The sequence below is a fragment of the Anabrus simplex genome, chromosome 4 (genome assembly GCF_040414725.1).
Source record: "Anabrus simplex isolate iqAnaSimp1 chromosome 4, ASM4041472v1, whole genome shotgun sequence".
Classification (NCBI taxonomy): Eukaryota; Metazoa; Arthropoda; class Insecta; order Orthoptera; family Tettigoniidae; genus Anabrus; species Anabrus simplex.
Window position 1 is genome coordinate 84,806,808 of NC_090268.1, and position 25,024 is coordinate 84,831,831.

The 25,024-nt window shown below is 38.1% G+C and overlaps 1 protein-coding gene across 1 annotated transcript in view; it reads left to right on the forward strand.

The window, feature by feature from the left end:
• Window positions 1–25,024, forward strand: part of BBS4 (Bardet-Biedl syndrome 4) — a 200,309-nt gene that overhangs the window by 39,845 nt on the left and 135,440 nt on the right. The window contains exons 2-3 of the mRNA XM_067146246.2: window positions 5,604–5,743; window positions 9,041–9,153. Coding sequence (XP_067002347.2) covers window positions 5,604–5,743; window positions 9,041–9,153 — 253 coding nt within the window. The remainder of the gene's footprint in view (window positions 1–5,603; window positions 5,744–9,040; window positions 9,154–25,024) is intronic.

Here is a 25,024-nt window from a genome sequence, read left to right on the forward strand (position 1 = left end):
TGTTCAAAATAAGGTCGCGGTGAAAGATGCTGTACGAGTCTTTAGAAGCAAACTACCATTGCGCATTTTCTTAAAATCCTCCAGTTCGCCATAGACGCCTTCGATGTGCGGACTAAACAGGATCGACTTCACCAGCTTAAAATCGTGCCCATCGGTTCTGGTAGTGACCAGAAACCTAGGGAAGCTGGATCCCATTCCTTCACGCTGCGCATATTCCCAGGGAGTTGAACCTCTCAGGGAAGCAAAAGTTAAAGACTTAGGTGGGGGACCACCTTGAGAAAGCCGACTTCTTTTTGAAGCCATGCCCGATAGCTTCCTCCCCAAATGCCACCCACTCCGATCAGGGGTCTCTGTAGCCGAACCAAGCAGCCAAGGCAATACCCACCTGGTCGTAGCAGGTACTGCCCGGGGTCCGATGTTGGACGATGCCTAATACAGGATGACTGAGGCAATGAGCACTAGGACTCCCTTCCTCCAGTCACCCGCAATAGCATGTACCCCATAGCGTGTACAGAGCACTAAAAATAAGAAAAATAAATAAAAATAATTAATATGTCCTTCTGGCATTCGGCTGTGCGGGGACCTGCGTTGTCAGGCGGATACTACTGCCCGGGCACATGACACTCCCACCCGCTGCGTCCTGGGTGGTTGCTGGCACGGGTTTTCGAGCATAGTCGTAAACATAGGAGCTCCATCGCCGAGCAGCACGCACATCAAAATTTTGTATGGTCTACATCTGACCCTCGGAAAAATAATAAAAAATTAAGAGGGGACCATGGCCACATGACCCTTTATGTCGTCTTGTACGACAGGCAGGGATTACCTGTGGATGTATTAAGCCTCTCCCATCCACAGGAGGTCCATCACATTATACCAAACCGCAATCCATGTCCGCGCCAACGTCGCCCCTTACGACAGGCAGGGGATACCGCAGGTGTATTCTGCATGTGCGTCCCCCACCCGCAGGGTTTAGTGTGTTTGGTCCGCGAGAGGTATTTTATTTCCCTCAAGTCCGCCGCCAAGCCGGTTAGGACCCCCCTATCCGCCACCTGGGATGCGCCACGTGGGAGTATCACCTCTCCCCCTGCTACGCCATCGTAGTAGGTTCGTGGCCCATCACTAATTGTCTGATCTGCATGCTGGTAATTTGTACATAATATGCATCCAACTGTTTTGTCCAAGTGGATTTTCTGGAGTCTAATAAACACAACTGAATACCTCCCCAGAATAATGTTGCATAATCCTTTTGAGCTACTTTACAGAAAAATGTATACTATGTTTGGATCCTTCTGTACTAAACTCTGATATTTCGGGGTGAGTTATGATAATTTTTATACTTCAGAGAAATGTCCAGGTAAGGAAGCTAACGGGCAGAATATATATACTGTACATACAGGAAAGAGATGGAGAGGAGCGACTTACTATAGAGTACACTGAAATAAAGATATGGGTCCAAAACTTTTGGGTGCAGTCTTTGTCATTGGAGGATAGAATAAGAATGGCAGTGGTCACTGTTGAGAAGTAGATGCAGTTATGAGGTAAAGGGAAGAGGGCAGATAGGCAAGAAAAGAAAGGAAAAAAGGAGTGTTTAAGTTTGGAAATAAAAGCAGCTTATTTCTGTGAAAAGTTGTAAAAGTTACTTTTATTGCATTCTTTAAATATTTTCATTACAGTATCTACAGTTGTATAGTTCAACATAGTTCAACAATGAAATCCACAATACCATTGAAAAGTCTCAAAATTGGGAACTTATGCATATGTATTTATTCTCTGTCCCACTGTAGTGTGAAGGGGTGGCCTAGCTGAGGCTGTAAGGACATATGCGGTTCGCACAGAAGGATGGAGGGACGACATGGGTTGAATTCCCTGTCAGGAAGTCAAAAATTATAAATAAGATTTCCACTTCTGGTGAGGCAGATTGCCATGAGGTTCACTCATCCTACATAAAAAATGAGTACCAAGTTAATTCCTAGGGGCAAAGGCAGCCAAGCGTAGAGCAAACCACTGTAGCCCAACTACTGCCAAATTTACAAATAGTAGAAGCCTTTATCCTCTATTCTTCCAAGGGTCTTCATGGCATATGGAGACACTTATTATTATTCTTCTTTTACTGTGGTGTGAATTCTTGTAATATTGTCGGACACCATAGTTTGCCGGTTTGAGTTCTTTTGGTGGAAAAATTTTCACCATCAGATTTCTAATCATGCGTGCCAAAAGCCTGGATTCAATTCCAAACCTCTCTGAAGTTTTTATATGGAGTGAGGGTATATGATGCTGTTGATGGTGATTTGTCCATCACCGGGAGAGTTGGCCATGTGGTTCGGGGCACGCAGCTGTGAGCTTGCATCCAGGAGATTATGGGTTCGAACCCCACTCTCGGCAGCCCCGAAGATGGTTTCCCGTGATTTCCCATTTTCACAACAGGCAAATGCTGGGGCTGTGCCTTAATTAAGGCCACAGCTTCTTCCTTCCTACTCCTAGCCCTTTCCTATCCCATCGTCGCCAGAGGACCTCCCTGTCTTGGTGCGACGTAAAGCAAGTTGTATAAAAAGAAAGATTTGTCCAGACCCCTGAGTGCTATTCGACAGGAGTAGGCGATGTGCCGGCACTGAGTTTCACCCTGTCCCTTCGTACTATCATTCATATATCACATCGTTCATATAATCTCATTAACTCCTTTGGTGAGATTGATGTCAGAAAGAGTATCTGGCCATAAAATCTTGCTATGAAGATTCATCTCATTTCATACCTGACCCCGTAGAGGAACGGTACAAGGGTTGGACATATATAAATACTTTAAGGTTATTTATTATATTCTGTTTTCTGCCTGTTCTCTTTAAACATAGTGCTGTATGTTTCTATATGTAAAAGTATGTATTATACACACTTTTACATACAGAAACATTTTTCACTTCAATAGGTCTAATATGGTAACAAACTCCTTTGTTCTTACGAGACATCATGATTCACTTTGTGCAAACATATATAAGTAATGGAAAGGGAATAAACATATGTACATAGATTAACCAAAGACTAGAGGCTTTTGCATTTTCATAAACCTTGTCTCTCCTTTTTTCTTTCTTCCTTTATCACACTCCAACCTGTCATTTCTTTGATGATGATGATGCTTGTTGTTTAAAGGGGCCTAACATGTAGGCCATTGGCCCGTAATGGTACGAAATGAAATAACAACAATTTCAAATTCTTCCACTGACCAAAATAAAATAAAAAATGTCATGAAGAATGAAAGGATGGACATGAACCCAACAAAAACATAAACAAACAAAAAAACAGTGGATCAGACGCAAAAAGAAGGTAGTTAATTAGAGTATTACTGACCAAGGGACCATTTATAAAGCACAATGATGCTTGATGTCTGAAGGGGTGCTAAATTCACGTCTAAGGCCCCACAGAATGGTACATGTCGTGAGTAAAGTAGAACCATGGTATTTGTCATGTTGGGGTACTAATAAAAAGTAGCGAAGACTTACGGTGTTCCACACAAGATGGTACTATTCACAAGTTTTGCAATTCGTACAGGGAACGCAGGCCTATGGTATTTCTCACACAATGGCGCCACTCATATCCAACGCAAACCGGTAAGGTTCCTCACCTAGGTGTACTAGTCACGGGTGCCGGTATTCCCGTGGTGTTCCTCACATAGTGGGTACCAATCACAGGCAACGCTTACCCACGGTGCCGCTCATATAGCGATACAACTCACAGGCTACGCCCAGACCTGCGGTATTGCTCACATGGGTATGACGCATGGGTACTGGAAACCCCCAGGCCAGCCTCTTTACTGCAACTAATCACAAACCTATTTCGTACCAATTTAGTGATACTATTCACAAGTACATGCAACCCATGGTGTTCCCCGCATGATGGTACGAATCAAGAGTAATTTCGTGGTTCTAATTCAATCATCCCTTGGTCGCCCCTTGTAGTCGCCTCTTACGACAGGCAGGGGATACCGCGGGTGTATTCTACATGTGCGTCCCCCACCCGCAGGGGGTAGTGTGTTTGGTCCGCGAGAGGTATATTATTTCCCTCAAGTCTGCCGGAAAGCTGGTTAGGACCCCGCTATCCGCCACCTGGGACGCGCCACGTGGGAGTATCACCTCTACGCAGGTGTAGTAGGTTCGTGGAATAGTATTACTGACCAAGAGACTGCTTCTAAAGCACAGTCCTGAATCGAGGATGCTTGTTGTCTAAAGGGGTCCAAAATCCCCTGATAATGGTATTTACCGCAAGTAAAGTAGAACCATGGGATTTGTCATGTTGGGGTACTAATCAAAAGTAGCGTAGACCCACAGTGTTCCACACATGATGGTACACCTCACAAGTATTGTACATCGCACAGGTAACGCAGATCTATGGTGTTTCTCACATAAAGGCACCACTCATAGGCAACGCAAGACCATGGTGTTCCTCACCTAGGTGTACTAATCATGGGCACCGGTATTCCCGTGGTGTTCCACATACAGTGGGTACTAATCACAGGCAACGCAGACTCACGGCATCGCTCATATAGTGGTACTAATCACAGGCAACGCCCAGACCCGTGGTGTTTCTCACAATGGTACTAATCACAGGTACTGGAAACCCACATTGAACCACTCTCTGCTGCTACTAATCACAGTACCTTACATAGTGGTACTACTCGCAAGTAAAGGTGACCCATGGTGTTCTCCGTGTGATGGTACTAATCACAAGTAGTTTCATGGTTCTAATACAATCATCCCTTTGTCGCCCCTTTTAGTTGCCTCCTATGATAGGCAGGGGATACCGTAGGTGTATTCTTCGTCTGCGTCTGCATCCCCTACCCACAGGGGGTTGGCATTTCTTTATCCTAGTGTGAATTCCTATCCTCCATACTAGCTTTCTGTGATTTTTATACACAGTATAGCGTACAGTTTTTTTTCCCATTCAATATTTACAACCTATTGGGTTTGTTATCTCCTTCTGTGTCTACAATAGGTTCCTGGTTTTCTATCGGTTGCATATGCAGTACTTACTTTACTTTTCTTTTTCCTTTCTATTTGTTGTGTTTGTCTGACTCTACAGGTCCCAGATCAAGAATGAAGGTTTTCTCAATTGTGCAGAGGGCCCTTCTCCTTTTGTATTTTCATGTTTATTCCAGTCTCTCCTTTCTATTTTTCTTTCTGCTCTTATTACTTTGTCATCTGCCATTTGTTTACCCTTGTATATGTTGCCTTTGATACTCTGTACACCGAGCTCGATAGCTGCCGTCGCTTAAGTGCGGCCAGTATCCAGTAATCGGGAGATCGTGGGTTCGAGCCCCACTGTCGGCAGCCCTGAAGATGGTTTTCCGTGGTTTCCCATTTTCACACCAGGCAAATGCCGGGGCTGTACCTTAATTAAGGCCACGGCCGCTTCCTTCCACTTCCTAGGCCTTTCCCATCCCATCGTCGCCATAAGACATATCTGTGTCGGTGCGACGTAAAGCAAATAGCAAAAAAAAAAGATACTCTGTACACAGTATAAATGAGTGTATGATTCTTTTTCTTATAGAGTTTCTCTTAAATATTATTAAATTTGTAATATAAATGTAGTTTTATTAGCATTGTTTCTTTTTATAGCTGAACTGAAGAGCTTGGAGACTCGCAACTGGCTTATCCATGATCATTACTGTAGAGAAGAGTATGATATCTGCAAGGTTCTTATTCAAGAGGAGCTTGAGAAGAGTAATGGAATGTGTGAATATGCAAATTATCTACTAGTAAGTTCATTATTATGAAATAAGTTCAAAACTAATTTTTAAACACCATCTTTACGGATTAACTTATATACTTTACTCTCTAGTTGTGGCTACCATTGAATGTTGGGCATTTCTAGAATTCATGTTGAATGAGAGTGTTTATAATTGAAGGTTTTAGAATGTATGTGAAAATTCCAGAGAGATCTATGTTGAATGGATACATGAGTTGAATTGAGTGTTCTTTTGTGTACTAAGCTTAATAAATCCAAACCATCTCCATCAATTATTCTCCATTTAATTACTCGCCTTGCACCTTTAATTTGTTTCCGTATTTCTTCATTTCTGTCTGTCCCTTTTTCTATTAATTTCTGCTGCTTGTATTTGACTTTCGTCGTTCTTTATTATGGGCTAGTTCTTAGTTACATTCCTATTATACAGTTGTACAAATTGTGTTGTATGTTATTACACATAATAATCTTCATGCTTGAGCCTGCATTTTCATAAAACTTTCTAACACATTACCATGACTTTTTTACATACAGTATTACCAAAGGTTTTATGACAAGACATCAACACATTGTGTTGCAACAAGAATCCAAAGACTTTTATCAAATAGTTGAACTTTGTCCTTACTATATTTTTTAAATGGGTCTTGTTCTTATTTGACTAAAGATGTCCCGAAAGCAGGACGAAGCGCGTCTCATTATTATAGCATAATATAGTCTTACAATAAAGACGATTCACAGTATTATAATTTTTGCTAGGGGCTTTACGTCGCACCGACACAGATAGGTCTTATGACGACGAGGGGATAGGAAAGGCCTAGGAGTTGGAAGGAAACGGCCGTGGCCTTGCCTCTACACGCACGGCCACCTCGCCCAGTACAGTATTATAAAGGTAGAATAGTTGACATAAGGATTTGTTTCCTTTAGCCTTCATTGGTATACATTTGTTGAAAAGTAAATTCCACATCCTGTGACGGGTAATGCTCTCCTAAGTTGTATCCTTCGGCGTATTTCCGCATTCAGCCATTAATTAACTTCCTAACGGAAAGGAACAAACAAGTGCCATATTAAGTGATACGTAGAAAGATGGTAACATATAGGAACACATAATGGGATAAATACAATGACAACTCAGCATCAGCAGAAGAAGGAGCAGTAAAAAATGAGTCAGGGGACAAACATGAAAAGTACGAAGCTAATCTCCACATCTTCATTTACTGTTGACTTCAGATAGAAACTCTCTCCTTTTCAATTCCAGCTTGTAATATCTGAAGCTATCTCATTTCAGTTTCAACTCAGTTAATCTGCTCGTCATCTCGTAGGATGAGGGAAATGGCACTCGGGAGTTTTAGACTGTGGCGCAGATTGGCCAGGTCCATGCACGCCGTAAGGATGTGTGCCACCGTTAAATGACACCACAAGTATACCAGGGGCATTCACCCTTCAGTAGGTAGGAATGCGTTAGTATGCTGTGACCGATCCAAAGACGACATAATACCACAGCTTCTCTCTGAGAAGCTCGAAGCGAAGTCTTCCATACCTTCGTAGTTCCTTTCGTCGCTCTCAGCTTATTTGGGAGAGGGTGGCCTGCCACTCTATCTCCCAATGGGACATAACCAGATGTCTCTGCTGAGAGCAAATATCCCTGGCTGGAACCCTGTAAGGCAACGGGGGCAATGTAACAGCCTCCTTGGCAGCCTTATCAGTTAACTCGTTTCCCTTTACACTCATGTGGCTTGGGAGCCACTATTAAAGTACAGCCATGGTATTAGCTCATTGTGAGAATGGGAAACCACAAAAAGCCATTTTCAAGGCTGTTGAAGGTGGGGTTCGAACCACCATCCCTTAAAGTCAAGCTTACAGCTATACAACCCACCTTTTGTAGCTTCCTCAACCAGAATTCTGTATTTATCCTCTTCACTGTAAATTCTGGAATGAATCGCAGAAGGACAAATGGTTTTTTTGGTTACCTCAGTTGCAAGCCATACTTTTGGCAAGTGTTTATATGGTGAAATGCAATACAGATCATTGTAACACTTATTTTTATTCTTGTTAAGTATTTTAGTAGCAACTTTGTATACTAGATCTGTTTTGGAAAGATACGATGGACTCTTGTATATGCTCTTATAGGATTTTTGGTGTCTTCTGCTGCAGTAAATTGCTGTATCTTGAACCACCCAAATTAGAGAACTTGAAGTGCATAATGAAAATTTGCTCAAGAAGATATGCTAGTTAACTTCCTTTTTGAAAAGTAGTATTCTGCCTGTTGCTATTTCTTGATGAATATAGTATTTTTACATCTCTCTGTTTGCACAGGCCAGAACAAAATGTAGCTTCCACTAAATTCTCAGCCTTATTAATTCTGTAACAGTATGGAAAGCTGTTGAGGTATGGGTGGTGTTGAGTAATGGCACTCAGAGCATGACTAGTAATGTTATGATTGGTGCAACTCATAGTAACACTTTCTAGCCCTGTGAGGAAAGTAATGGCAAACCACCTCACTCCTCCTCATGGAGCCATAGGATTTTCTGGTTTCCCTATAACCACATAACGTTTGGTGATGCTGTTTGAGGATCTAACACACCTCCAGGTTGAAGACTCTATTAGCTTAGCTGTCCCTGACTGTAGTTATAAAATTGTAGCTCTAGTCATAGCTGATACTACAAAATGGTAATATCACACATCTCTGTCTGAGATTCTGGTGGTTATTTTGTTGTGCTTTTCCTTAAGTAAGTCCAGTCATGTACACTGCACCTACTTGTTGCTTCCTTGTGCACTGGTCTGCATTTTGCTGCTATCTGTTGCAGTTCTTTGGAACTAGTTGAATGTACTACTGTCTTCAGTTTGCATGAGGGAGCTAGGAGTCCCTACAGGAGTGTAGTAATCTAAGGAATGTATCGTTTAAACTAAATTAATTCGGGAGATAGTAGGTTCGAATCCCACTGTTGGCAGCCCTGAAGTTGGTTTTCCGTGGTTTCCCATTTTCACACCAGGCAAATGCTGGGGTTGTACCTTAATTAAGGCCACGGCCGCTTCCTTTCCAGTCCTAGCCCTTCCCTGTCCCATCGTCGCCATAAGACCTATCTGTGTCGGTGTGCGACGTAAAGCAAGTAGTAGTAAACTAAATTAAACATAAAAGTTCCAGGACTTCAAAGTCCTGTCAGTCAAATAAGGTTTAAGACAAAATACATCCTTCATCAAACTAAACAAGATTGTTACATTACAGAAGATATTGTTTCACAAGGTTCAACTGTAATAAATACTTCAGTTAGATCCATTAATGTTGCCTAAATTCTATTTGCATCTTTTACAGGGCCTGATTTTGAGACACGAAGGAAAAATTCAAGAGTCACTGGAATACTTTCAAACGTGCCATACGCTGAACCCAAAAAGCGTTGATAATATTAAGCAGGTTGCACGATCCCTGTAAGTAATGCGTTTTAAATTATTAATTTTTCTGTTTCCTTTTTTGGCTCTATTGAAGCACATGAACATAACTTTTTTAAGTCTACTGAGTCACGAAATATCAACAGTGATTATTTCAAGAGAAGAATCCAGGTTTGAATAACTTCCAAAAACTTGAGCTAACCTTATGATAATCCTTTTCTATTTGTTTTACATCACACTGATTCAGAGAAGTCTAATGGTGGTTATTATTATTTATTATTTATCGTATGATGAATCTATGTACACACATGTATATAGTTCAGGGTAAATGTGCGTAGTCACAAGTCCGTACAATACTATAACTCTAGGTCTAGCATTTTGACCCAGTCAACTGCTTCATCCGATGTACGGTGAATGTCCATTAGCGTTCCTTTGAAAGCTCGAATTGGACAGTCAGCAACAATGTGGTGGATTGACTGAGAAGAGGCACCACAATCACAATCTGCAGACCTAGTCCAACCCCATTTGCACAACAGATAACCACATCTGCCTTGTCCAGTTCTTATCCGATTGATGGTGGTGATAGGATAGGACAGAAAAGGAGAACACTGTGGCCTTAATTAAGGTACAGCCCCAACATTTTCCTGGTTTGAAAATTAAAAACCACAGAAAACCATCTTCAAGGTTGGAAAATAGTGGGATTCAAACCATTATCTCCTGAATGTAAACTAGCAGCTACACACCTCGAACTGTGTAGCTAACTCACTCAGCAAAGATAAGCATGGATCAAAAGGAAGACTGCAATAAATACCCAGATCTTGAAAAACATTTTCCTGAAATTCCTACCTCCATCATAAAAACAAAAATAGCCATAGGAGTGTGGGACCTACTACAAAGCACTTTATACATGAGGTTAGGAGAGGAAAAGATAATGTTTTATTTCTGGACTGAAAAATGAAATGGCGTATGGCTTTTAGTCCCAGGAGTGTCCGAGGACATGTTCGGATCGCCAGATGCAGGTCTTTTGACTTGACGCTCGTAGGTGACCTGCACGTCATGATGAAGATGAAATGAATGAAATGAATACACCCAGCCCCCATGCCAGAAAAATTAACCAATGACGGTTAAAATTCCCAACCGTGCTGGGAATCAAACCCGGGGCCCCTTTGACCAAAGGCCAGCACGCTAACCATTTAGCCATGGAGCCGGACATTTCTGAAATAATGTGAACCAAAAGCAAGCTGTGCCACAGTAGTTGCCAGGAGTTTTTGTTACCAGTACTTAATGTACGTTCCCATTTTCTTTGTCAAGAAAGCATTGCCAGACAATTGTGAATCAGGCTTGTTATTCATTTTATGTCCCAGAATGTGCCAGAATTTAGTCCCACAGGAGTTCTTTTACGTAGCGGTAAATCAGCCGACATGAGGCTGATGTATTTGATATAGATGTTGATTCCCATAGGGAACTGCCAGACTTAAGCTGGGATTGAACCTGCCAATTAGGACTCAGAAAGCCAGCACTTTTACTGTCGAGTCACTCAGCCCTGTGAAATACTTTATTCCTTTTCATGATGTCAGTTAAATATTAAGATTATTTGAGACTTCATGGATTGAAAATACACCAGTTACAGAACTGCATATTAATGTTCATTAGTAGTGCAGTCGTTGGTACAGAATGGTGATTGTCTTCTTATATGCTAATAAATCTTGTGAATAAGCCAGTTATAAACATATTAGCTACCTACTTGTATAAACACTCTTTGCTCTGTGTGTAGCTGCTATATTTTGTGATACATCATAAACCATCACCTCTGGCATTGATTTAAGGTATGATCTTGATGGAAGTCTCTTCAACTTGACAAGACCGTTCACATCCAGGATAACCCTATGCTGATGACACTGCTTGCTTGATGTGCCCTAAATTGAGTCTAATGCGGAATTTTGAAGCTGATTGCAAGCAAAAAACAAATAACAGCCTACCTGGAAGGAGTGAAAGAAATAAACATTCAACAACAATTTGAACAGTGTCAAGAAGCCAATTATTTTTAAAACCTTTTAACAGGAAGACAAACAAATATTTTTAGTGCAACAGAGTTGAAACTTTTAACAACTATTCTTGTACCGGGCGATACACCTCTACGCCGCAAGTTTAAATATTGCGCCAATAAGTACTCCTCTACAGGAGAAACTCTGAACTTGCATCTATTTGTATCGTGGAATCAAGTACTATCAACAATTAGTTCGTTCTTTGTTCGAGTGCCGTGCAATTAGTGTAATAGTGAAATGGCGCCAGGAACGAAGAAGAATCAACAGCAGGCCGAGTGCAGGAGTGCCAACCCAACAGAAGACACCGTGAAGAAAATAATAGAAGAGACACTTCAGTCTAAGGTATTCGTGGAATTAATTGTGAGTACCATAGTGGACAAAATAACGGAGTGTGTGTTAAAGAGACTAGAGGAATCTGTTCAGTTCAATATAAATGCATGTGAGGACCTAAAGAATCAGATTGCCAAGAGAGACAAGGAACTCGCAGAACTTAAAGCGGAAGTGAAGTCAAATTATGATAATTTGGAACAATATCAGCGTAGAAATAACCTCCGCATATTTGGCATTCCCGAAGAGTCGAATGAGGACACGGACAATTTAGTATTAAATGTTGCACGTGACATTGGTGCCGACATAAAATTGACTGATATTGACAGGAGCCACAGAGTCGGGCTTAAAATTGGTAATAAACCCCGGCCTATTATCGTGAAGATGACAAGTTATCGCAGCAGGAAGGAGATATTCGCAAAGAAAAGGCATTTAAAAGGATCTCGTGTCACGATCCGGGAGGACCTTACGTCTGCCAGACTGACGGTTCTGAAGGCGGCTATCTCCAAGTTCGGCGTCAGAAATGTCTGGACCAGTGATGGAGTTATCCTGTTTAAGACCGCTGATGGCAGCATGCACCGCGCTACGCAGATGAGTGACATTCCATGAGCTTACTCATATCTAACCTGTGTTTAGTTTACTAACCCATAAGTTGGTAACCCTTTGTATTAAGTTTTGTTTCCTCTTCTAGGACACATCTCCCTCTCTCTCTCTCTCTCTCTCTCTCTCTCTCTCCCCTTCACTGCTCATGCATTCCACCCTGCTTGGCTGAACGGCTGTAGTCTACCTGCTTGACCTTCACTAGCTCGTTAATTACGGTACCCCACTGGACACTGACCTTGTCCCAACCCTCTGTACAAACTCCGTACTTACAGTAACTTCCTTCTTAGTAATAACTAACAGCTGACTTTAACCTTTTCCTGTAAATAGTCAGAATAGGTTTAGAAGATGATTATGTAACATACCAACCTCTTTCAGAGACGAGAAGGGGCATCAAAGATTGCACGAGTAGATTGCAGAAGCATGCGGAAGGGAAAAGTACATTACAAATTTTTCATACTAATATTAGAAGCATAAGGAAAAATAAGAACATTTTAGACGTTGTTTTGAAAGCATATGATCATAGGTTTGATGTTGTAATTTTAACAGAAAGTTGGTCACTGAGTAATGTAAATATAAGTAACCATGCTTTGTATAAATCTTATTACAATGAGGGTTCAGTTAACAAATGTGATGGTGTTGTATTAATGGTAAAAAATGGTTTGGAGCACGAAATGGAAATTATTGAGTACGATGACTTTAAATTTCTCAGAGTAGTAATTAACTATGACAACAAGAAAGTAGCTATTACAGGAGTATATCGGTCACATGAATATCACAAACAGCGGTTTCTCAGTGCGTTAGGTCATTATATCCAAGATAGATGCCATGTTGAAACCGAACTGATAATAGGGGACACAAATATAGACCTTTTAAATGAACACGACTGTGACGAATATCTCAACATGGTACAAGAAAGAAATTTTCAGTCCTTAATAAACAATCCTACTAGAGTATCTGGTACAAGTAAATCCTGTATTGATCATGCTTTGATTAAAAGTAGGTTGAGAAATGACGACATTCTGTCTATCATCTCTCAAAGTAAAATTTCAGATCATTATCCTATAATAGTAAGTCTCAACATTTAAAATGCCTCGGTCCCTAATAATATACAAAATTTTCGACGTAACTGTTTTAAAATAGATCATTTTGAGCTTAAAAATCATTTAAGTAAAATAAATTGGGGAGACATCTTAAACAGCAGTGATTTAGATATCAAACTTGATAAATTCGTCAATACAATTAAAAGCTGCATGAGCCTGTCCACTGTTAAATTGAAATCAAAGGAAGTCAAAAGAACAGAATGGATTTCTTACGGTTTGGTAAAATCTATTCACACAAGAGACCGACTTTATCAACAATATTTAAAAAATAAGGATAACTTGGAAATTAAAGAACAGTACAGGAAATATAGGAACAAACTAAATGATCTAATTATGAAAACGAAAACTGAGTACTATAGGAATCTGATCAATCGCAATTCAAATAACCGGGGTAAGGTCTGGGGCATAGTCAATGAAATAACACAAAGGTCAGTTAGAAAAGAAGAGATCAAGGAAATCAGATATAAAGGTGAAATCTGGAAAGATGACATAAATATTTCTAATAAATTTAACAATTATTTCATTAACGAAACCACTGAGAAAGCAAAGCATCACAGACAGATTTCCGACTCCACATTAAATATCGCTCGCAACCCTCATACTTGCTTCCTTGCACCGGTAACAGAATACGATCTGAAGAGATGTTTGAGTGAAGTACATGAAAACAAAGCTGTAGGAATAGACAATATTTCGGCTCGAATTATTAAAGAAAATATAGAGTCATTAAAGGAACCGTTGCTGAATATTATCAATGATTCCTTCACCTTAGGTTACTTTCCAAAACAGCTTAAAACAACAATAGTAAAACCTCTTCACAAGTCTGGAAATATTAGTGACATTAGAAATTACAGACCCATTTCGATAACTACAACAATATCAAAAATATTCGAGAAATGCTTAAAGAACAATATTTACCAATTTTTAGAAAAACACCAAATACTTTCGCCCAGACAGTTTGGATTCATTAAAAATCTCGGAACGACTGATGCTATATCCGCCTTAACAAATAGAATATACGAAAATCTCAATTCTTCTCTGCTCTCCACAGGGATATTTCTCGACCTTGAAAAGGCATTCGATAGTGTGTCACACCGCTTGCTCCTCCAGAAATTGGAAAAATACGGCTTTAGGGGTAATGTGCTGGATTTGCTTGAGAGTTACTTGACAGATCGAGTACAGTATGTCAAAATTAATCAACATCTAAGCACACCAATGAGGATAATAAAGGGTGTCCCACAAGGCACAGTATTAGGTCCTTTATTGTTTATTCTATTTATTAATGATCTAGAGAAAACAATAGCAAATGCCGAACATACGCACGTCGTAACATATGCAGATGATACAGTCATTTATGTTGAGGGTGATAGCTGGAATCTCGTCAGACAGAGAGCAACTCGAGTACTGCTTGAAGTTAAAGCATGGTTAGATAATAATGAATTATTTCTAAACATTAAAAAGACAAAATTTATGAATTTTTCTGTAACAGATACACGAAACGATTTTAATGAATTAATTGTACACAACATCAACTGTAAATTTAATTGTAACTGCTACAAAATTTATAAAGTAAATAATGTTAAGTATTTGGGATTATTAATTGATTCGAACATGAAATGGAAAAGTCACATTACAGATTTAAGAAAGAAAATCAGAAGAACTGTTTATATATTTCATAATTTAAAATACATATCCAGTATAAAATTGTTAAGAGAGGTTTATTACGCTTTAGTTCAGTCTATTCTTAGCTACGGAATTTTGGCATGGGGAGGAGCCTACAAAAATGTAATCAATAAAGTACAGGTTGTTCAAAACCTTATATTACGAATAATGTACCAGAAAGGAAGATTATACCCAAGTAGTCAATTATATGCTGAAGCAAATATATTTAATGTAAAACAGCTCTATGCCCTTGAAATATACAAATACCGGTATATTAACAAAAACAAAAATATAATTGAGAACATTAAACATGAATATTCAACACACTGTAAGATGAACCACCGTTGTATGTTATACAAACCCAAACTTAGCATAACAAAGCGCAATTTCTTGTACTTCATTCCAAAATTCTTTAATGTCCTTCCCGGTTCTTTACAAACTACTTTATTAGGTCAGAAAATGAGTCTGAAGTGTCTTAAATCCTTTGTCAGGGATAATAAAACTGTTATGGAAGAAATAACTAAATGAGAATATCACGTCACCATATCCAATTTCTATTCAATGCTCCACCATGTGCTGTTGATCATATCCGTCATTCACTCATACCCATACTCGTATTTCAGGCATCATTTAAAATATATTTCTCACTATGTAATTAATATTCTAAATTACCACACACAAGGTTTCACCTTACGTGGTATTTTACTGATATCTACTCGACTCTGTTGAGGTTGGTGTGATTTTGTATAATAATAATAATAATAATAATAATAATAATAATAATAATAATGTATTTAATGTGTGCAAGAGATAGTTAGAAATTCAATTTATTTTAAGTATTAATATGTTGATAATAATACTACTACTTCTGTAATATATGTGGTTTAGTTATAAGATTAATATTTCTCAAGTAATAATGTTATTAGAAGAGTTATGTATATATAAAACAGAGTCCTGTAAATATGTAAACGACATGATGAATGAATAAATACTACTACTACTAATACTAGATGTCTCTACTAAAAAACTATGACCATGCACCCTGGTGCGAAGTGGAAGAACTTTATTTGAAGAAATTTTGTATTCATAAGTTTGTTCTTTACTGAATTTCATTCTTTCATTTGTGGGTTGGCAATATAAATCTTTTCTTTCCACCAGTTTTGAACTTAGCCAATCCAGAATTTCTGTAATTAATTTTTGACCAATAGTGTCTTTCTTCTCCGATTTTGATGTGTAACTGTAAGCTACCCAATAAACACGCCTATGAGTGTGTCTTAATTATTCATGAAAGGTCTCGAATCTTCCCCGAGAGTATAAAAACTGCTGATTTTGCTGTCTCTCGGCCACTTGAACAACATCTAGCATAGTGTATGGAAGTGTAGCAGGAGGCGGGAGGCACCTCTTTCATCCGGCAGCAGCTCTTCAACAAGGTAATGGCCACCTAACATCTTTATTTCTTGCTAGCTCAGCAGTTTAATCTGCAGGGAAGGTCTGAAACCTTTGCTATGTAATAAACATGTAATCTCCCATCGTTTTGTAAATCTTCATGTATTTTTAACTGTAAATCGGGGATAGAGAGTGCTTTACCCTCTCGAGCTACCCTTCATTTTGAATTTGAGGTGACTACGTTTTCGTAACCGTTCTTCTACTCTTCCTTAATGTGTTAAGTTTATTCTGTAGACGAGTCACCTCCATAGTTTGGGAATAGCCCCTGTTTCATCGGCCTAGTGCCCCTTAGGTTTTAAGAAGTTTCTTGAAGGAGTGCAGACTCTCGCCTCCATTCATTTTGCATTTTGGGCCATTAACTTAACCTGTTATTTTTCTACTAAGGCCCATTAGGTTGGGTACAAGATACCCCCGTTTCATTTGATGTAAGCTGTGCCTTAATGGCAATTTTGTGTAAAAGTCTGGTATTGCCTTTAATAGGCCGGAAAAATTGAGAGTGGGTCAACTCTTTCTTATATTTGGATATGTGCCTCTAGGAGGCTTGACATTGCTAGGTGGGAGCAAGGGCTCCATGTAATTAGGGGATTTCTGCCCTTTGGTAGATGTGTGTTTTGAGCTATGAGCCCAAGGAAATTGTAAAACGAGGCACGTAAGGCCCAGAATTGTTCTGAATCTTGGCTTTTCCTAGTCATGCACCTGATTGTTGATTTTGTTGACTTCTTGTTAAATTTTCAAATTCTATGTGGAAATTGTTAAGTTGCCATTTTCAAAAATATAACCTTCGTTAAAATTTTAATTTCATTTCTTGGATTGTAGTTAGACCCATTCCAGCTTGCACCTTCTTTTACCTCTGCATTCCACGGGTAACCCCGTAACAATTCTAATTAATAGATATAGTTTTTAAGCTGAATATGTAATCGTACAGTCTCATTTCATTAACCCATTAACCCCCACATCATTTTAACAACATTTTCATTTTCATTTTTTCAAATAGTCTTTAAGAGGAACTATGTACCTGCAAACAATGTATTCAGAAACTTAGCGATTCATCTAAGCTTAACAACAGCTGAAGATGTTCTCAAGTGAGAACAAAACATGTACTGTTTATAATTGACAATTTGCTAAAAAGCAAATAAAAAGTATCAAACAGGTGGAAGATTTTCAATTATTGTAATTCTCTGTGATTAGAATTTGATACGGAAAATGAAGCTGATTACTTGCAATATTAATAATCGACTCTTACATCGCCTTCGAATGTCGACGAGAGAACTCGCTAAAGGGAATAGCGAGGAAACGATACTGAAAATAATCGCTGGGGTGCATAAATATCGGTAACGGAAAAATCGTTCGTAATAACGGATGCGTCAGTGATAGGGCTCTCGCTGTAACCGAAGGATAATACACAGTTTAATATAGGAATTTTGAAGGGACAGCAAAACATTGTAAGTATAACAGGGTTCTCATTATATGCCGTACTCGCTATATCGGACTTCTTATTCCATACCTCCAGCTTCATCAAACATAACCAGACCTTCTGGGCCTATGGCTCATACAACTCATTAAGAGTCTTGGGTTGCCAGGACAACTGCTGCCCAGATGTGGTCAGCACAACAACATCCTCAGCTGTATTCTTGGCTTTTTTGACTGGTTCAGGATGGCCTCACATCAGAAAGCTATTCTGATTGTCTCATAGGGCTGAGTTAACCCCCTTTTAGTCCCCAGTCCAGGATTAGGTTCCTTGTACAAGTTGAGAATTGGATGTTGGGCTTCTGTGTAAGAGACAGACAAGCTACCCATACACTGCAGGGCTTGCTTCCATAGCTTTATTAATTGTGTTTATTTCTACTTAATTCCTATTAAGCCTCTTGGACACAAGAGAACACCATCACATCATTTCATTGCCTTTACCAGGTTCCATGAGAACCCGGTCACTACCAGCCCCTGTTCGATAGTTTTACACTAGATCATTGTTGGTCTGTCTCAGTATCTTCTTCCTTGTGGGTTTCAGTCAAGAGCCTGCTGTGGAATATGGCCTGACCCTATGGTATAACTGAATGCAGTCCGTTGCCACTTACATTGTTTAATCTGGAAATCTGCTTGTTTTTGGTGTGTTCTCTCCCACAATTCTTTGTTTGGGATAATAATAATGGCGTATGGCCTCCGGAGAGGCCTGGTGCAGGTCTTTTTCTAGTAGAAGGCCTATTAGGCGACCTGCATGTCTGTAAAGATGAGGGCTCTACCTACGATGATTTCTAATCTTGAAAACACCACACACACCCAGCCCCCAAGCCTTTGGAATTAACCAATAAAGGTTAAAATCGCCGACCCGGCCGGGAATCGAACCCGGGACCCTCTGAACCGAAGGCCAGTATGCTGACCATTCAGCCAAATGAAGATAAAGTTTTAAAAGGAACACCTTGTACTCTTCAAGGCCATTCACATATATTTTAGCTGTAAAAATCTTTTTGACACACAAGAAAGTGTTGTGTTTTATGACGTGTCTAACATCTTAAAAGATTATTCAGTCTTTGTATTTACATCACACAGATTTTATGTATATATATAATTGTAAAATTTTACAACACAGGATAGCATGCTCTGTACATGTTTTTATACTGCATAAATATTTCATGTAATTACCTAAAATACCTTGTAAGTTTTTCATTGACTGATGATGCCACGGGAGGTGCCGAAACCGGTACCATAATGATAATAATAAATATGTGATATTTTAATTAAGTCACAATGTCAATGTATTGAACAGGTGGAAACCTTCTATCCTTAATCAACATTGTAAATTTCGATTCAATACGGACCATAATGAAATTTTTAACATTAAATAAGGCAAAAAATAAAGCTCATTATTATATGGGCTTACGTATTGTACCAGGAAAGCCTATGTCCTGGCCCATATCAATCGAAAGAAACGTTATTCCAGCATAAAATATCCGTCCGACGTACGAACATTTAAATAAAGGAATGTTCCAGCAGGTGTCAGACTTCACGAGTGCACTAGGCGAAGTCAAGTGACGTCATCTGTCGCTCGAAGCTCACCTCCCCTAGAGATATTTCTCGAAAAGAATTTTCTTTTCGCAAGCTTTCCAACGCCTTAACCAATTTCAACGGGACAAATGCTGAATTGTAGCGGACGTCATAAAAGTTAATCCCTGTGAATTTCGAATTAATCTATCCCATGGTTGTTGAGTTATAATAATTTAAAGTCTAAGAAAATTATACATACGCGGCGGTCACATGGCCAAGAGAAACCACCCCTCCCAGTGCCGGCATATATATGTCAAGGCTAACAAGCAGAGCAGGGCAGTACAAGGATGAGTACACAGATGTGTGTGAGTGAGACAGAGGAGAGACCGACCCTCGTACAGTATGTCCGCGCAGTCACAGTGAAAGTACTTGCCATCACGTTTCCGGAACACGAAGTTATATCACCGACAAAATTATAAAAGACGTCGCACTGTATTTAGTACATCGCGTCGCGACTACAGTCTAATTCTAAAAAGACATTTGAGAATATAATACGAGTGAACTTATTGAAGTGCAAATACCAAATATTTAACGTTCACAGAATATATCATTACGTGTAGACTTAGTTTACTTCACATGATATTGAACTTCTACAGAAACTAATGTGTAGAATTACCAGAACTAATTTCTTTTCGAGTATTGAACTGTGTTTCTTTATTCACGCCATATTAGTATACGACTTACAGTAGTAATCTGGGTGAATACTAAGAACTTTTTCTGAAGTAATATGACGTTATAATAACAAGATAATCAGAAAATAATCCTTAGTGACTTAATGACCGTGTTCGAAGACTGTGATTATAGACTATGATTTGCCTTTTTCAAGTGTGAACTGTGTAATTATGGACGTTTCAGTAACAACTTTAAATAGTATTTCATACAGGAAGGACTGTGATTATTCATTTAACATCTTAAAGTTCAATTACGCCATAAACTGTGTTCAACAGTAAATGACAGTGTCAGTGATAACTACTCGCACTAAGTGAATTTTTCGTGTGCGAAAAATCACCTTAACGAGCTGCAATTCTACATGATCCAGTTCCAGCCGTCATCACCTCATCGGGGGACGTCAGCATGTGGTGTGTTAAGGGAACATCGCAGACCGTGATTCTCCACGGAACATTCCAGATGTCCATCCTTCAACGTTTGTAGCAACATTTCTTTCATTAAGTGAGTAGTAACAAACTGACTAAAATTTTCTCATTAATTTTGAACAGTAGAAACTTCAGTGCCGCGTGTGAACAAATATTTCAGAGTTCTCATAGTTTCTCAGAAGTGATTAATTTAATTTTCAAATTTAATTTTCATATCTCATAGAAAGACTTTAGGCTTTTCAAGTGTACTATACATCAAGGTTTACAAACTGAAAAACTGAAAACTTTTAACAGAAATTTAATTTCTCATGTCAATTTGCAATTACAAGTGTGTGCTCATATTTAGAAAGACTTTAGGTGGAAATCTAATACCTTGTCTTCTCACATATGAAAGACTTTGGAATCAGTGATATTCATTTAATTTTCATGAACAGAATTCAGGAAGATTACGTTCAAACTTTTAATTTCAATGCCAGATTTGAGTCCAATAATCATATTGCTGGGTGAAGAATTAATAAATTGTTAAAAAAAATTTTTAACCATCTATTAGTCGCTCTGCGAGTCTATCCTACTCTGTATCGGCTCCAAAACCAAGTTCCACTCCCTGAGGTCCTACTCATGCCCTTTCCTCAAAAACTTTTCCTGGTACAGTATTAAAATAGGAAAATTGGGCAAGGACATTAATTTCATCAAAAAATGATCATAAATAAATTGAATCCAAAATTCTTAAAAAACAAAGGCACATTTAAACACATGAGAGAAAAGTGCAGAGAAAACTAATCAACTTTGGCTCCAAAATGAACTTAAATTTTTACATAAGAAAAAAATCTTTTCTGAACAGCTGTTTGTATGAAACTCATCTTGAGGTTTCCAAGTTGTTGTCAGCTGCACAATGGAACATTTTTCAAGATAAAGTTCAGAACACGTTAACTAATATACTTTCCCAGAAACAGAGCACATTAGATAGAAAATTCCAGGCTCTTCTTAATGAATTCAACTCGGATAACAGGCCATTTAGAAACGCAATCTCATACAACACACAAACTCAGAACTTAGCCCTATTTCACCAGCCATTCGTGAATCTATCTAAAACTGACTTTGACCAAGAAGAAATAAAATTTCCTTCCAAAGGTCCTAAATATAACTGGCCCAGTTATAACATAGCAAATATGGCTAAAAAGTTAATAATTGAGACAGAAGCAGCTATTAGTAAAATACCTACAGATACTCAAGATGAAGTCAGGTACGAGGCTAAAAAACAAATAAATAACATTTTCAGTACACTGACTAATATAAATACATCGCAGCTCGCAGACAGGAAAAAGATTTGTCAACTCAAAAATAAAATCAGAAATTCAAATATTATTATTACTAAAGCAGATAAAAGTAACGCTACTGTTATACTGGACCAAGTGGATTATATTGCTAAAACAAAATTTTTTTTCACAGATAAAACCTTCACAATTATAGATAAAGACCCAACTCAGTCCATCCAAAAACAACTTAAACAGATACTTAAAAATTCTACATGTTCGTTTACAGACAGTGAAAAGAGCAAACTTATTAATATGAACCCTGGCCTACCGACTGTAAAAGCGCAACCAAAAATACATAAAAACAGAGTTCCTATATGCCCTATAGTAAATTTCAGACCAAGCCCTCAATATAAACGGTACAATTTATTCAATAATTTTTGAGTAAGCATTACACCTTTCAAGCCAGCAAATCTATTAAAAATAATTAAACAACTGGACAACTTTAAATTACAACCATATCATACAATGCACTCGTTCGACATCACTAATATGTATGCAAATATTAAACCAGAAAAAGGTCATACCAATTGTTTTAAAAAATCTGCTTAGCCAACTCGAAATAGACTATATTATGCCCATTTTGAAGCTTCTAACCAATAGTAATTATTTTAGGTTCAATAAAGTAATATATAAACAAGATGGATTGGCCATGGGTTCACCAGCATCAGGCATTCTAGCTGATATATACTTAGATTTCTTAGAGTATACAAAAATTGAAAAAGACAAGATATTTGACAATATAGTCCTATGGTCTAGATTTGTAGACGATACTTTTATAATCATGGACCAATGTATTACTGATGCACCTTCCACCCTAACGCACCTCAGTAAAATCGATACAGATATCAAGTTCACAATAGAATTCGAAACTAGTAAGACCCTAAATTTTTTAGACTTAACCATCACTAGACTTCCATCTTCTTTTAAATATAAAATTTACAGAAAACCAACACTTACAGCTACGACGATCAAGCAAGATTCCATACACCCTCCTAGCCACAAAAGAGCTACCTATAATAGTCTAATACATCGAGCTTTAATGTACCTATGTCTAAAACACTATACACAGTATTGCACTCCATAATGGTTATAACCAAGGTTTTATAGAACGTATAATTTACAAGTTCAAACACTGACCCAAGACTAAGTTACAAAAAGAAACAACTAAGGCAAAAACTTATGCAACCTTCATGTTCAAACCTGACATCTACTGACTAACAAATATTAAAAAAAAATTTAAAAAAATAAATAAATAAATACTAAAATTTATTTCAGGACTAACAACAGAAATCTTGATATTTTTCACAATTCTAAATTGGTCAGTGCGTCCAACCCTTTTGATAAATCAAGTGTTTACAGGTTTCACTATGACGACTGCTCCAGTGTTTACATTGGACAAACAGGGAGATTGTTTAATATTAGATACAATGAGCATGTCAATGCTATTAGATACAGGAGATTTTCAGCAATAGGTCAGCATATACAAGAATATAAACATAGTTTTAATGGCATCAATAACGATTTGGACATCATTGAAACAGTGAACAAAGGTCTGCTATTAGACCTGACAGAGCAATGTTTTTATTGCATTAGATCAGTATTACAATCCTAACTACAATCTCAATGATCTGTCCAAGAAACCCACAATTTTATTTGACATACTTATTTCGGTGATAAATCATTTAAAAATATCTAAAAATCAATTAGTTCATAAAACGATACGCAGTACGCTGGCTTACTACTCCCAGCAGAATCCACGCCCTCCTGACCTACATTCTCCTGCTACCGCAACTCCCCCTACCTAACAGCTGATGCATGGAGGCTGTCGCTTGACACTTTGCATTCCAGCTCCTTACATACACCACGCTTGGCCACTTCGAGTTAGAGGTGAGTTTCATACCTCAATATTCTTTTCTTTTCAAAAGCGCCTTCTCTGAATTTGGAATTCTGATGTAAAATTCACAATTTGTTCTCTATTTTTAGGTCCGTGTTGGTTCGAGATCAATATTAACTTGTCAAAATCCACCTGATATTGAAATTCTCAAGATCTCATCTATCAACGCACAGCCTCAGCCTTACATTAATTTTTCAAACAACACAAATTTGCAGAATTCAAGCTTAAATCATATTAAGTATGAGATGTTTTAGTATAGCTACACAAAGACTGTGACATTTTAACAGAAATAAAATCATATTATAGAAATTTCAGGAATAAATTGAGGAACTGATTCATATAAATATGAACAATGATTAAACACCCTAATCACATCAACAAAAGGAATGTTCTAGAAATTAGTAGTTAGTTCAGTACGTCAGATAATGTCTAAAAACTGAAGATAAAGTTTTAAAAGGAACACCTTGTACTCTTCAAGGCCATTCACATATATTTTAGCTGTAAAAATCTTTTTGACACACAAGAAAGTGTTGTGTTTTATGATGTGTCTAACATCTTAAAAGATTAATCGTTCTTTGCATTTTAATCACACAGATTTTATGTATATATATATATATATATATATATATATATATATATATATATATATATATAATTGTAAAATTTCTGTATATGTTTTTATACTGCATAAATATTTCATGTAATTACCTAAAATACCTTGAAAATTTTTCATTGGCTGATAGTGGCACAGGTGGTGCCGAAACCAGTACCATAATGATATAAATACGTGATATTTTAATTAAGTCACTATGTCAATGTATTGAACAGGTGGAAACCTTCTATCCTTAATCAACATTAGCCAACGAGTCGGACTTCGTTTGGGATGACCTCAGGCCAATAGAATGTTTCTCAGACAGCCGTTTATAAATATCTACAAACAACTGGTTATCTTTATCGATGTCTCACACTCGTAGAAAAGTACAGATTTCACGTTTAATCTGAAAATACGAAGTTTGGTCACCAGCATTATCCTCCTCAATCTCTTGATTGGTTGTAATTGGCCAAAAGCTTCCTTGGAATAAGACCTGGCAATGCCTTGAAGGTCTTCAGGTCAAAAAATTCTTGGTTGACAAAGTAAAGATTCTTTACTAGAATTATAATATCTCTGTCTGGGTAGGCTGTGGAATATCTGAATGGTGAGAGACAAAGAACATTTCAGCAAGGAAGTAGTGCCTGTTCATCATAGTAATGAACTGGATCATTAAATCTATTAAGGAAATGGACAGTAAACCAATGATTTGTTGATATGGGAAGAAATGGAAGCAGACTTACTCTTTGGAACATTTTAATAATTTGAACTGAAAGTGAACAGGAAAAACAACTT